At 41.9% G+C, this 15,624-nt stretch overlaps 1 protein-coding gene across 2 annotated transcripts; it reads left to right on the forward strand.

Moving 5' to 3' along the window:
- The first annotated feature begins 613 nt into the window (after positions 1 to 613).
- On the forward strand, positions 614 to 14,027 carry LOC114597663 (uncharacterized). 2 transcript variants are annotated; one of them, XM_077930065.1, is made up of 14 exons: positions 614 to 801; positions 1,192 to 1,333; positions 2,495 to 2,660; positions 3,556 to 3,651; positions 4,544 to 4,686; positions 5,564 to 5,611; positions 7,084 to 7,202; positions 7,330 to 7,471; positions 8,700 to 8,865; positions 9,801 to 9,899; positions 10,198 to 10,308; positions 11,242 to 11,384; positions 11,736 to 11,783; positions 12,740 to 14,027. In XM_077930065.1, exons 2-14 carry the CDS (start codon positions 1,193 to 1,195, stop codon positions 12,791 to 12,793), a joined length of 1,476 nt encoding a protein of 491 aa, XP_077786191.1. In that variant the 5' UTR covers positions 614 to 801; position 1,192; the 3' UTR covers positions 12,794 to 14,027. The 2 variants fall into 2 exon arrangements, with proteins under 2 accessions (XP_077786191.1, XP_077786192.1); XM_077930066.1 differs by lacking the exon at positions 614 to 801 and adding an exon at positions 813 to 931.
- The last annotated feature ends 1,597 nt before the right edge of the window (positions 14,028 to 15,624 follow it).

Below are 15,624 nucleotides of genomic sequence, written 5' to 3' on the forward strand. Positions count from 1 at the left end.
CTTCTTGCCTACATGACCAGGAAAAACTGTCTGCGGAAGCGGACAAACGCCAGCTCCCTCGTCCTGTAAAGCGAGATTAACGCCACAAACCCCAGTTGTTCTCGACTGGACTTAACTGTCAGGGGTCCCTTTACCTTAATCTTTTAAAATGTGGCTCTTTCTTGGAGAGTGTTATTGGCTTGTTGTTTTTATTTTGATTATAGATACTGTGGTTTTTATGTTGATCTTTTCTGTGAACTGCCCTGAGACCTCTGGGTGTAGGGTGGTATATAAATTCCATCCATCTGTCCATTCATTCATCCATCCATCCAACCATCGCTTTAAGTTCACACCATAAGGATCACCCAGTCATTCAGAGGCACTGAAGGAACTAGTCAGAAATCCCTGGACTGGATCCCACACAAGTCCTTACCTGCAGGCTGTGGTCATGATCTGTGATGGAGGACGGGAGGGGCCTCAAGTCAAAGACTGACAAGAGTAATATTTCTTTTAACGTGAGAAATATCTTATGCAAAGTTTTTGGCTCATGGGGCGGGTGGGGCTCATGGTTTATCATCAAGCGTTCCTCCAGTTTCGGTTTCCTTTTCTGATTTCTGCGTCCGTGATGATTTCCTTTCCATGAAAAGGGCAGAGTTCCTCACTTCTCCCCGAGCGCAGCTCAGAGCAGGCAGCGCCAGCCCTCGACTGGAAGACGTTGAGTTTCCTTTCCTTTTCTCTCGCTCTTCTGCACGGGGAATTCCTCCTGCTGCTTTCTTCAGCCCCTTCCTCACATCCCCATCTCCGCTCAGTCAAAGCAGAAAGGTAAGTCAAGGGACAGGTCGGTCTCCTCCAAAAGGAAAAGGCGCTCCGGGGGAAACGCGCTTCCCGTCTGCGCTAGTCTCCCTCTCGCAAAAGAGCGACAGACTCCGGAGGGACCCCCCTTCTGCAACAGGTGGGGACTCAGATTGAACGCAGAAGAAGACCAGGGTAAATTAGTCGCAAGGGACACCTAAAGCTGCGTCGAAGTGGAAAGAGGAAATCGCAACACAATTATTTCCACAGCCTGATCTAAAGCTAAGGATTCCATGATAGGGTTTCTCATTTTTGGAAACGGAATCATTCTAGATAAACGCTAGGTAATGCTTAATTTTGCTTGTTTAAAAACCACATGATTTCCAAGGTCTTTAAAACATAGTTTTGTGTTGTTTGCAGTATGTCTGCTCCAGGTACTTCAGCTGAAATTTTGGAGTGGTTCAGAGCCCATAAAATGGAGATTTCTGCTGCAATTAGAGACCCGTTTCCTTTTCTCTGTGGCCTACGAGACAAGAATATAATCTGTGAAGAAGATTTTCAGGTGACTATTGTATCTAACTGAGGCAATTATTTTCTGCTTAAATTCCTACTTTGTTGCTCAATTCAATTTTTTAACATAATTATTAATGCATTGTAAATTTGCTGTTTTTAATTGATTATAATTTAGTAATGATTTATTGCTATCGTTGAGAGTGAATTTCTGTTTAATTATTATTTGTTGATACTTTGGGAGTTTCGTGCTTTATTCTAACGGATTATCACATATTCCTTTATTTGATATAAGATATTTATTTTAAGTCACATTTTATTATGACTTCTTTGTTTTGCCTGGATTGCTATGTTATGTGTTTGCACTGGATTGTATATTTTGTTGTTTCTTCATATTGTAAACTGTCTTGTGTAAATCAATATAGAAAAATGGTATACAAATTAAAAGTGAAATGAAATGAAATAGCAGCAGCCTGGATAGCTAAATTGGTTAGAACATGGTGCTGATAACACCAAGACTGCAGGTTTGATTCCCCGCACAGGACAGCTGCATATTCATCCATTGCAGAGGGTTGGACTCAATCATTCTCAGGGTCCTTTCCAATTGTGCCATTCTATAATAATAATAATAATAATTTATTATTTATACCCCACCCATCTGGCTAGGTTTCTCCAGCCACTCCCAAAAACACAATGCAGCATTTAACATTAAAAACTTCCCTAAACAGGGCTGCCTTCATATGTCTTCTAAGAGTTGGATAGTTGTTTATTTCCTTGACATCTGATGGGAGGGCAGGCACAGGGCAGGCACTGCTACCGAGAAGGCCCTCTGCCTGGTTCCCTGTAATCTCACTTCTTGCAGTGAGGAAACTGCCAGAAGGCCCTTGGTGCTGATTCTACGATTCCATCCATGTTGTGGCTTGTTTCTGAAAAAGTGGCCTTGAGTCTTCCTCTGCCATTGATAATAGGCATTGGTAATAGACATAGGATAGGATGTTAGTGTTCAGAGACATGTAAGCTGCGCAAAGTATTTGAACTTGCAAAGGAGGATAAAATTACATTGACAATTTCTGCTTCCTTTGATTGTGCTGGGATGATTATCCAAATAATCTGCTGTTAGATCTGGTGGGAAATGGGAAAGTTACTCTGTATTTTCAGTCTAAAAGATATTTTGAAGACAGAGATTTTAAAACCCTGTAATGTTTCTTTCTAGTATTTGCAAGATTGGGTAACTGCAAATCCAAATGATATTCAAAGAGTGGTATCCGCTGTCCTTGAGAGGATTCAGGGCAATCTGTCAGCAATAGAGGAAATCTTCTGCAGCAGTAACCTGGCAGCATATCAAGACTTACGGCCACTATATGAAAGCCTAGGAAATGGTAAATCATCTTGTATTGGGGACTAAACCTACCAGTTGAGCCTTAAAGATATATAGCTAAAAAGAAACAAATTCATTTGGATTTGAGGAATGGTATAGTCCGTGTTTGAGCCACAAAGCCCTGTTCATGTCTTTTCCCAGCCATGCATTCACTGTTTCAGTCCTCTGCCTGCCACCACAAATGACATAAAAAGGTAAAGGGACCCCTGACCATTAGGTCCAGTCATGACCGACTCTGGGGTTGCGGTGCTCATCTCGCTTTATTGGCCGAGGGAGCCGGCGTACAGCTTCCGGGTCATGTGGCCAGCATGACTAAGTCGCTTCTGGCGAACCAGAACAGCACACAAAAACATCGTTTACCTTCCTGCCGGAGCGGTACCTATTTATCTACTTGCACTTTGACGTGGTTTCGAACTGCTAGGTTGGCAGGAGCAGGGACCGAGCAACGGGAGCTCACCCCGTCTTGGGGATTCGAACCGCCGACCTTCTGATCGGCAAGTCCTAGGCTCTGTGGTTTAACCCACAGCGCCACCCGCATCCCAACAAATTACATACTTGTGCATTAATTTATGTATTGAAAATTATTGATAGACTGATATTTATTGTGAAATATAATAATGCGGTTTACAAAATACTGTAAAACCAGTTTGCTAAAATAACAATAAAACATAAACCAGAATATTCAAAGTTCAGTAAAGCCCCCATAAGATGCACATTTTCTGGATGCAGCACGACTAGTAGGTCCTCTTTTGAGTTGTCGTAAGACACATCATGATTAGAAAGCTTCCAGAGATGACAGTGAGCAGGTTGCCTTAGGACTGCTGTCATTTGTTGCCAGCCCAAAATATGGGAAATGTAACCTTTGACATCCGTTTCTTCATTTCATCTTGGAAAAGGGACACAAGAGCAAAGTCTGGATTTCCAGGGCACGACACTGCCCGTAACCTGTGGAACAGCACAAGGCACTTTACATGTGGATATATTTGCAACAGGTAATCATTTGGAAGAGTAAATGTATAATTATATCTGTTTAAGGAATGTGATACCAACAGCAAATTTTAAAAATGGCGTTTGCATAAATGTGTGGTATTGGGAGGAGGAGGCATCAATGTTGGTGGTATGTGAGTATCTTTTATTTTCTGGGAATACTTCGAATACTAATATCCTATAAAGCTCTTTAATTATATTCCACTGTATCCTGTGGACCTGGGCAAGCCTAAAATAATTCTATCAGTACCACAATGGGATGTTCAGTGCTTTTGAAATCTTTCCCTATTTATTAATGCATGATTAAATGATTTTATTTAGCTTTAAATGTTTTGTTTTTGTAACAGAACAGTGCCATGTTGATTCTCTTTATCATTAATGCATTAATCTACATTTATACGTGGCAGTTATCACAACCCATAAATCTGAATGAAAAGTAATTGGCGATTGCTCCCATTTTTTCAAAAAATATAGAAACTATAGAAACAATATAGAAAATATAGAAAATATAGAAACAATTTACCGTGACTGTGTACAAGAGGGACAGGGAGGAAAGCAGGTGGCAGGGAGTCTAGCTGTGGTGATGGGCTGGTTCATTCTGAGGGGCCCTGAAGTTTGGCATTAGTTTGGCATCAGCCTGAAGTTTCTTTCCGACTTCCACACCACCATCTCGGCTTCTTTCTCTCTTCAGTGAAGTCTGCTGAATGGGATAGGTCAGGCATAGGCAACCTCAGTGTGCCAGATGTTTTTTGGGACTACATTTCCCATCATCCCTGACCGCTAGTCCTGTTCACTAGGGATCATGGGAGTTGTAGTCCTAAAAATATCTGGCAGGCTGAGGTTGCCTATGCCTGATATAGGTGCATAACATTAATGAGCCTGTTCTCTTTGTCAAAGGAGTTTCAAGAAAAAGTATTGAGGGTTCCAATGGAAAGTGGTTCACACCATCACAATTTGAGATTGAAGGAGGACGTAAACCGTGGAAATGGTGGAGGAGAAGTATCCAATGTGGGATGACTTCATTAGACACATTAATAAAGGTATGTCGTTCACTTGTAACAGCTGCAATTTTAATGCCTCATTTTCTTTCCTGCAACTCTAAAGGAATTTCAGATGATACCATTAAGGTTTTACAGATAATTATCCACACATTTTGTTCTCAAAATGAGTATGTTATTTTTAAGCTGACTTGAGTCCTCTAGGGGAAAAGGTGGGGGATAAATAAATAGATTTATATACTGTATGATGATGACAACAATGATGATATTCACAATGATAGCTTCAGATTCTACACTATATAACTGGAGTTGCCTTCATAACATCCTTACGCAATAAAGAGGGAGAAGAAAAAAGAGTGAGCAAGAGGAACAGACGGAGCTCGGGTGCTTCATCAAAAACCACAAAGTGTACTTTCCCTGACTATCTGTTATCCCAACCCCACCCTTGCTGACGGGAGGCGTGCAAGGTAGCTTCCTTGTACCTGACAGTGAGGTCAGAGGAAAATGAATTGCCATTTGTTCCAATTCAACCCAAGCAGCAGGTTTTCCCTGGGGAAAGCGGTGGGACAAAGAAGTGTGGACAAAGAAGTGTGTATTACTAAGTGTGGCCCTTAGTAATACTGAGTCAATTAACATCTGCAGTGGGCTAAGAAACCACTGTCTCTCTTTAGGCTCAAATGAATGTAATTCAGCAGTTTCACATGGGAACCAACTTTTACATACCATTGTTCAAGGATGGCAACTTTAAGGTTAGCAGCAGAATTTCCCAGCGGAATGAAATATTCTCCTACTAGATTATAAACATATATCCATAGTAAGGTGTGTAATTTCTTATGAGTTCACTTCCTAAATTCAGGTGATGTTTTGTGATTCTGATTATGCCTCAGAGTAAACCTAATAAATGTGATGTTTATTTCAGAGCGGACAGCTACCTGAGCCACCACAAAATCCCAACAGGACAATGATGGTAAACATTTCCTTAACAGTTTTACTAGATTTAAACTGGCATGTGCGCAGTTTATTTATTCACTTATGTACTTAGATATTACCTAACTTCCCCTCACCCAAAATGGTTGTACCACAATTTACATTTAAATAAGGCAATACAAAACATAATATATAACAAATAAAAACAAAACAACTTGCATCAATACCTAACCTAAGTAACTTTGTTTCCTCTTTTGATTGCATATAGCCTTGTCTTGCTCCCCCCCCCCCCAAGCTTCATGTGTGAGTGAGAGTTGCAGTTCAATAGGCATTGTGGTGGGAGGCTCTTTGTCCAGCTTGCTTGCCCCACAAAATGATGGTGGCACACATGAAGGACAAAATCTAGTGCCAATGATGCCAATGAGGGCTCAATCCCTTAGCCAATGATTTATTACAACACTCTTATTGAGACATGACACGAGAGTGCAATCTTAGTCTAAGGCAGGGATCCTGCTCACAGTTTCTTTGAAATTTCCACTACAACTGCTCACACTGCCAAAGAAGTAAGCTATGCTTTAAGTTAAGTACAGTCGTACCCTTGGTTCTCAAATGGAATCTGTTCTGGAAGTCTGTTCGACTTCCAAAAACATTTGAAAACCAATTGGCTATAGGAGCTCTCTGCACTCAATCGGAAGCAGCGGAAACCATGTCAGACGTTTGGCTTCCAAAAAATGTTCTCAAACCGGAACACCCACTTCCAGGTTTGCAGCGTTCAGGAGCCAAAATGTTCAAGTCACAAGGCTTTCAAGAACCAAGGTACGACTGTAATGGGGTACCTTTCTGGCCTCTCCATGTGGGCCAACTTTGGCAGGCAGATGGGACAATCCACATGATGTCATTATGTCAAAACATTATTGGCAGGTGGGTTGTCTCATCCCCTGCCAAAACCCCTTGACCCTCCACTCGCGGCTGCGGTAGCAGCAGGGCGATCCTTTGCACACAGCTGCAGAATAAAAAATAAATAAAACAGGGGCAGAACCTGAAAAGTCAGTCATGGCCATTTATTAGTGTTACCAGTGGTAGTCTAATCAATAGTGAGTCATTTTACAAGGGAACCTTATCTAAACACTCTCTCTGCTTATTTTAGGGTCCAATAAATGTTACCTGTGTTAGCTTCCTGCTCTTCAGGTTGTCTCATATGTACGAAACTGAGAAAATAGGAAGGTGCTGAGTATATATCATGTAATAAACTGAATATATTTAAAGAATACTACCAGAGGATATTTGTTGCATTAAAAATAACAAAATCTGTTTTCAAAAAGAATATTCTTTTCCACACCATTGTTTATTTTGATAATGATGATGTGTCTGCCGGCTGAATATCCTTTTAAACCACAATTCAGGGCTTTTGCCCTCACAAGGTGGTGTACAAGAAACACCACATATTAAAACTCACCCCCCCATGCATTTTGATAAATTTATTTTTTACAGTGATTGTTTTTTCCTCTTCAGTCTGAACATGATGATGTATGTATTGTAAGTAAGAAAGAAGATTCACGGATATGCTGCAGTTCTTTTCCCAGATGCTTTGATGAAGATTGTCATATTCCGAAAATATCTGCTGAGAAAAGGTAGTTTCTCCACTTCAATTTCTGTATTAAGGTGATCTTTGTGCTCGAAATACTTCTTTAAATAGCCATGTCATTTATTGCTCTCATTGACTTTTTTGTGTTGTGATACTTCTTGCTTTGTTTATAGCATGTCTGCTCCAGGTACTTCAGATGAAATTTTTTGGTGGTTCAGAGCCCATAAAGTACAGATTTCTTTGGCAATCGAAGATACTTTCCCTTTTCTCTATCTCCTGCGAGACAAGAAAAGAATCTCCGAAAAAGATTTTAAGGTGATTATTATAGGCATTGAATTAATTTTTTTAAAACCCCACCTGGACATGTGAAGTCCATCTAAAGTAAGAGTGTGAAATCTTTGTTCCTACAACCAGAAAGGTTTCCTGAGTTATAGGTGGAGCACAGCATGAGAGGCAGTGCAGTATGGTGAACAGGGAGCCAGACTTGGATGCAAAGATCTGGACTCCAACTCCACTCAGTCAGGGTTGGACTAGATGATCCTCAAGGTCCCTTCCAACTTTATGATTCTATGATGAAGTTCACTGGGTGAACATAGGCCATTTGCACTCTCCCAGCCTAACCTTCCCCACAGGATTCAGGGAGTAGCCTCCACTCATCACTCCTGAGTTTCTTTAGGAGCAGTTGGTATAAAAATATTCTAATAACAACAAAAACCATTGCACAGAAGGAGAAACCTTACAAGTTAGTTACAGGTAGGTAGCCGTGTTGGTCTGCCATAGTCGAAACAAAATAATTTCCCCCCCTTCCAGCAGCACCTTAGAGACCAACTAAGTTTGTATTGGTATGAGCTTTCGTGTGCATGCACACTTCTTCAGATACACTGAAACAGAAGTCACCAGACCCTTATATAGTGAGAGGGTGGGCAGGGGTATTACTCAGAAGGGTGGTGGGAGTGGGTGATTGGCTGATAGGTGTGCTAAACCTGTTGACAACGACTGCAATTTGTCTTACAGGAAAAAGCAAGCCGTGAGATGGCTGAAAATAGCTTTATCATGTATAATGAGATAAGAATCCAGTGTCTCTATTCAGACCAGATCTCTCCATGGTTTTAAGTTTGGTAATAAGTTGTAATTCAGCAACTTCTCTTTCCAGTCTATTTCTGAAATTCTTTTGTAATAAGACAGCTACTTCCTTACTAGTTAGTGGGGGATGTGAGCCACAGGAAAAAACAAAGAAGACTAACCCCATAACAGCAGCCGATTCTGGCTTGTTTCTGAAGAACAAGTGGCCAAATGCCTTGAGGCTTTCTCTGGCATTGATAAAAAGCATAGGAAAGGACATTAGCTGGTCTGAGGGATGCTAAATGTGCAGGGTATTTGAATCTGGCAAAGGAAGTTAAAACTGCCTTGACAATTTTTGCTTCCTTTGATTGTGCTGGGATAACCATCCAGTAATCTGCTGTTAGATCTGGTGGGAAATGGAAAAGCTACTTTGCATTTTCGCTCTAAATATGTTTAAAAAGTCTGTATTGTTTCTTTCTAGAATTGGTGTGATAAGGTAATTGCAGAACCAAATGATATTTCTAAAGTGGTATACGATGTCCTTGAGAGCATTCAGACCAATGTGTTAGCAATAAAGGAGATCTTCTGCAAGGAGAACCTGGAAGCATATCAAAATTTACAGCCATTATACGAAAGCCTAGAAAATGGTAAGTTATCTTGTTGGCTGTGCTAAACCAATCAAATAAACCTTAAAGACAGAAACGTCATCAGCATTTACTGAGAAATGGTAGTCAGTCAGTCTTTGGGCCACAAAATCCCGTAGAAGCCATGCATTAACTTTGCCTCAGCCCTCTGCCTGTCTCCTGGGATATAATAATAATAATAATAATAATAATAATAATAATAATAATAATAATAATGTATTTTGTTTACTTTTTCCAATAGATTGCCTTTTATTGTGAAGAATAGCAAGGTGGTTTGCAAAGTAAAATGAGTACACTAAAATAATTAAACATGAACCAGAATATTCAAAACTCAGTAAAGTCAATACTAAGAATTAATGTCTAGGAATGTCTGTAGTTTTTACCAACCAATGTATGTATATTTTTATGAGCTGAATAGAGTGAAAGAATCAGTCATTGGGGTGTGGAGAGTGTGTGCATGAACTTAACAGTGATTAGTTTACTTTTTGGTTGCTTTTTGTTAATGCTGTTAATATTCTTTTATAGGTTATGTGTCACAGAGCAACTAGTGTGTGTGATAAGTGTTTATACTTGAGATGGATAAGTAGCTTATTACAAGAGTGGATTGAAGTAGATGTCACTAATAAGAGGCCCTGGGCCAAAGTAGAGTTCTGAAGAGCTGCTACCTGGGTCTCTCAGTAGTTCAGAAAATAGCACTTGCCAGATCAAGCATCGTCCTCTAAGGGCACACAGTATCCTTTTACTAGTATAGCTGGTGATGCCAACTTAGAAGAAATCAAACCAAGCACACTGTTAAGATTGTGCCAACCTTACACCTGAACTTTACTTGAGGCTCTCAGCTCTTTTATAAGCTTCAAATAATTTACAATTCATTTTAGCCATTTAATTTAACATTAAGGTGGCAATGCCCTTGTTTTCCTAAGACGTGTCCTCTTCAGTTCTCCAGCAGGCTCAGAATACTCCTGCCGCAGTACCTGGGAGCAGCAAAGTACTCCAGGGAGAAATGAAGAAACCTGCGTCCCCTGGGGAGCAACAAAGTGAGTTCAACAAAAGTCCGTAAATGAGGGACAGAGCATCCTGTTTCACTGCTGCATTCTTGATTATTTGTGCTAATAAAGGTATCAGGACAGTCACATGTAATCTTGCTTTCAGTGCTGTTTGTGCCTGCAAAGGTTTGGGGCAGTCACAGTGTTTTGTTTTCACTCTGACATGAATGCACACTTCGTACCACATCCTCTTAGCAGGATCAATAATCTGGTAAGACCACTGTCATTCTCTGGAAGGCCGAACTATGGGTATTGCGACAGCTGACATACATTTCTTGATTTCATCTAGGAAAAGGCATGCAGAATAATGAAATACAAGATTTGAGTGTTGTGGTCCGAACACTGAAAGTACGCTGTGGAAGAAGTAAAGGTGTTTTCTATAAGAATAGATTCATAGGAGGTAACCATTGTGTTGGAATAATATAATTATACATGGGATTGCATCTGCTAAAGGAATGTGATACCAACAGCAGATGAAAATATTTTGGTTGTGCAATAGCACAAGGCCTGGCCATGTTCTCCAGAATGCCTGGCTTTGAGAAAAAGGAGCCTCTTGGCCTTTTCTCCGTGTCCAAGTGCAATGGAGATGTTGGAGAAGCCCTGCTTAAGCCCTGTGCAGAAATTCCTTTCCAGCATTCATTCTAGGGCTGTGCCCCTCTGATCTGCCCCATAGCACTGCTTTGGGAGGAGGGTGTCAGGTTGACCCCCCTTGGATCAACACTGGGACCCCCACCCCACCTAGCATTTAAGCTGCTTACAGAGACTCCAATCCTGCCTGGTCTATGCTATTGCTTTGCAAGCAGTTTCTCTGCCGGGAAGCCTCTAGCAAAGGAGTGCCCTGCAGCACACAGGATAGGTGCTTCCACTGAATAACTGCTCAACAGAGGTGCTAATCCTGCTCCTTTGCAAGTGGCTTCTCTCAGGAAGCAGGCTCAGGTAGCAGGCTCCTTCCTAATCCCAGAAGTCAGGGTAAGTCAGGGTCTTTTATTGTGATGTCCACTGCTTGATGTCCACCTCTCCCTTCTGCCTAATGCCCCACCCCTTGACAACCACCGATTGCTCTGGGCCATCCAACCTGACCTCTAGTGATCTGTGTTTGTTGGTATCTAATTTGTCTGATGCCAGAGTCCCTCCTAATATGACAGTTTGGGCCCAAGACTTGGCCAACTCTGGTGCACAGCCCTAGTTCATGACACAATCTTTGTTCATATCTTTTTTCCTAAGTAGATATTAGAAAAGAATCTCCTGTTGGCAGGACTTCTTTCTCTCTTCAGTGAAATTTGCCAGATGGGATAAGTGAGTCACATTGATGTGATTTATCTGTTTGTCATAGGAGTTTCAAGGAAATGTATCAAGGGTTCCAATGGAAAATGGTTCACACCATTAGAATTTAAGGCTAAAGGAGGATATAAAAGTTCAAAAGGCTGGAGAAGATGTATCCGCTATGGTGGGATTTCCTTAGAAGCATTAATCAAGGTATGCAGTTCACGTATAAAAATCTGTTAAAAAATCAGTTTTTACTTGTAATGCCAAAGAATTTCAGGTGATAACATCAAGGCTTTCCAGTTATCCACACATTGTATTCTTATGACTGGTATAATATCCTGCATCACGTGTGAATAATTTTCATGCACAGTTGTTGCATGAAAAAAACATTATTCAAGTATGGCCACCTTAAGATCAGTAGCAAAGTATCCTGGCAGAATGACATGTCCTCCTACCGACTTTTAAACAATGATTTATAGTAAGGTGCTACTTATGGCTCTAATTTATTTTGTGTTCATTTTGAGTGCCTCAGAGTTAACCCAATACATGTGATTGTTTCAGTGGGGAGAAATACTGAAGCCACAACCGGAATCCTCAAGAATGCAGAAGGTAAATAATTACTAGACATTCTTGAGAGCCAGTGCGGTGTAGTGGTTAAGAGCGGTAGTCTCCTAATCTGGGGAACCGGGTTCGTGTCTCCGCTCCTCCACATGCAGCTGCTGGGTGACCTTGGGCCAGTCACACTTCCTTGAAGTCTCTCAGCCCCACTCACCTCACAGAGTGTTTGTTGTGGGGGAGGAAGGGAAAGGAGAATGTTAGCCGCTTTGAGACTCCTTAAAGGGAGTGAAAGGCGGGATATCAAATCCAAACTCTTCTTCTTCTTCTTCTTCTTACCAGATGGTTGTGTTTTCCACATATATGGCACACACATTATTCCTTAAGATATTTCTGTCCCGCCCCCCCCCCCCCGCCCCCGTTGCACAACAGGGGGTTAGGCGGTCAGGTTTGCCGCCCAAGGCAAATGGCTTGACCTGACCTCATGGATGGGCTTCACACATGCAACATATGAGGGGAGGAAATCCAAAACAGGCAGCAGAGAGATCCTCTTTACTCAGAGCTGAAATGCCAACCATGGCCATTACTAGTGCTACCAATGGTGGTCTATCAGTGGTGAGAGCATTTACAAGGGCACACTTGATTACACACCCTCACCTTAGGGCCCAAGACATGTTGCATGCATTAGCTTCCTGCACCTCTCGTTTCCACATAAATATTGAATTGAGAAAAGAGGAAGGATCACATTTAAAGGAAACTACTGGAAGTTATCAGTTGAAGCAAAAATAAAAAAGTCTGTTTCAAATTATATTTTCTTCCCCACACCATTACATGTTTTGATGATGTTGATATACCTGCCAACTGAATATTCTTTATTAAAGTATTTTTAAACCTCCTTTTGGGGAATATTGACAAGAAATATCACATATTACAACCTCTGTCTCTCTCTTATGCTTTCAATAATTTTATTTTTCACAGTGACAGGTGTTGTTTTTTCTTCTCCATTTCAGCCAGATGACCTATGTGCTGTGTGCTGTGTGTGCTGTGAGGAGAGAGGTCACTGATACACTGCAATTCATGTCCCAGATCTTTTCAGGAAGATTGTTGAGAAAAAGTTAACAGGCGATGGTAAAATAGAACTAAATCAAGCAATGGTCTCCATATATATCAAAGTGAATGCTATGATATCTTCTCCCTTTAGGGTTTGGTAATTTCAGTAGATGGAAAAGTAGTGGAAGATAAATTTGTTAAGAAATTTTGGGAAGTGTTTTCTATTCTGTAAGCAATTACTTACGTTCCGTCTTCACACTTGTGAGCCATCCATCCCAAAAGGTGCTAACTTGCTTGCTGTTTTTAAAACCTCTTAACTTTATCCTATGCTTTCATTTTAAATTTAAGTGCCTATGACCCAGATAGACTGAAAACTTAGCAGTAACCTTGATACCAAGCCAAAATGTCCTTAGCAACTCTGTTTAGTGACAGCCTATTTGAAAGGATGTGTATATGTGTATGCATTTGGAGGGGCTTTTTGTTTGTTTCCACGGGCTAAGAACAAAGAACTGAGCTTGGGGCTGGTAAATGAGAGGTGTGAAGAATCAAGCTGGAACTCTGAGGCAAGCAAATCTGGACTTTGCTGCTTGCACTGGGCTCATGAAACGAGGAGAGGACAACATTAGGACAACCCTGGATTTGGCCAATGGATTTTGCTGCTTTTGCAACATTATGGCATTCTGGATCCTTTTCGAGAGGATTTTGCTTCCCATCTTTGTCTATGTAAAACTTCTGTCTCAGTGCCATTTGGGAGAAGGCTACCCAGCAAACCTCTATAGACAGGACTAGGGCTAGACATTTAGACACCTGAGGCAAACCACCAAATGGTGCCCCCCACCCCCTGGCCAGGGAAGAAGGGGTGAGTGAAGATGTACACCAGGAACAAGTGGGGAATAAATATTGACATTGGGATCTGCTACGCCTGTGGATCCTGCCGCCTGAGGCAGTCATCTCACCTGACCTCGTGGATGGGCTGGCCTTGTCCATAGCGGCAAATGTGTCCGCAAAACCTTCTCATGCCTCAGTCTTTTTCTATTTTTGCTTGTTGCAAGGATCACTGGCTGGGATCCTTTGTATGTATAAGTATCACGCCATCCTTGGTATGTGTATGGATTAGGGTTAGTCGGCTTAGATGGGATGACTCCTTCACTCCAATTTTTATTTACCCTTTTCCAGGGAGAATCTCCACAACAGAAAGGATGCCCAGTCTGTAAATGTTTGATCAGGAAATAAAGCTTTTCAACTTTAGTCTGGCTTTTTGTCTATATACTTCCTTGCAGAAAGAGATCCTGGATTGTGTGTGTGAGGCCTGATCACCTTGGCACACACAGCATTGCTGTTGTTTTAAAGTTCACAGTCCAGCTCTGACCCCCAAACTGGGTCATAACAATATGAGCCCAAGGCAGGCTCTTATGCACCACCTTCTGCAGCTTAATCTACACTTATGTCTTCAACCCACAGGTTGAAGGACCCACACCTGGGTTGTGAAGCCACATCAGGTGGGTCACGACAAAGCTCACCACACCACCATGCAAACCTGCAGCCTTCTCTTCTCTTTCCTATGTGAGGGTTTCCTCCTCACTTTGGACTGGTCCAGCTTTGCCAACCTCTGTTGGAACCATGCTGCTTGGCTTTGAAGGAGGCTATCCAATTTCAGCAGCCTCACTGAAACAGTGTCATGGAGAGCAGGCTGAGAAGCCACAGGTCACTTTTCTTCTCCATAGGTAAAAGCAGCTGGAATCAAAGAGAGGATGCAACTATTAAAAAGGGTAAAGGTTTGACAATAATACATGAAATAGTGGCTCCCATCTACTGAAAAAAACTATGTACCAACCACATATGTGATGAGGCGCTAGCATTATTAGGCACGTTGTTGTTGTTGTTTAGTCGTTTAGTCGTGTCCGACTCTTCGTGACCCCATGGACCAGAGCACGCCAGGCACCTCTGTCCTCCACTACCTCCCGCAGTTTGGTCAAACTCATGCTGGTAACCTCGAAAACACTATCCAACCGTCTCGTCCTCTGTCGCCCCCTTCTCCTTGTGCCCTCCATCTTTCCCAGCATCAGTGTCTTCTCCAGGGAGTCTTCTCTTCTCATGAGGTGGCCAAAGTACTGGAGCCTCAGCTTCACGATCTGTCCTTCCAGCGAGCACTCAGGGCTGATTTCCTTAAGAATGGATGCGTTTGATCTTCTTGCAGTCCATGGGACTCTCAAGAGTCTCCTCCAGCACCATAATTCAAAAGCATCAATTCTTCGGCGATCAGCCTTCTTTATGGTCCAGCTCTCACTTCCATACATCACTACTGGGAAAACCATGGCTTTAACTATACGGGCCATGGATGAAAAAGGAGAGGATGTCTCTACTTCTCAAGATGCTGTCTAGGCCTGTCATTGCCCTTCTCCCAAGAAGCAGGCGTCTTTTAATTTCGTGGCTGCTGTCACCATCTGCAGTGATCATGGAGCCCAAGAAGGTAAAATCTCTCACTGCCTCCATTTCTTCCCCTTCTATTTGCCAGGAGGTGATGGGACCAGTGGCCATGATCTTCGTTTTTTTGATGTTGAGCTTCAGACCATATTTTGCACTCTCCTCTTTCACCCTCATTAAAAGGTTCTTTAATTCCTCCTCACTTTCTGCCATCAGGGTTGTGTCATCTGCATATCTGAGGTTGTTGATATTTCTTCCGGCGATCTTAATTCCGGCTTGGGATTCATCCAGCCCAGCCTTTCGCATGATGAATTCTGCATATAAGTTAAATAAGCAGGGGGACAATATACAGCCCTGTTGTACTCCTTTCCCAATTTTGAACCAATCAGTTGTTCCATATCCAGTTCTAACTGTAGCTTCT

Source organism: Podarcis muralis, chromosome 6 (assembly GCF_964188315.1).
Source record: "Podarcis muralis chromosome 6, rPodMur119.hap1.1, whole genome shotgun sequence".
Lineage (NCBI taxonomy): Eukaryota > Metazoa > Chordata > Lepidosauria > Squamata > Lacertidae > Podarcis > Podarcis muralis.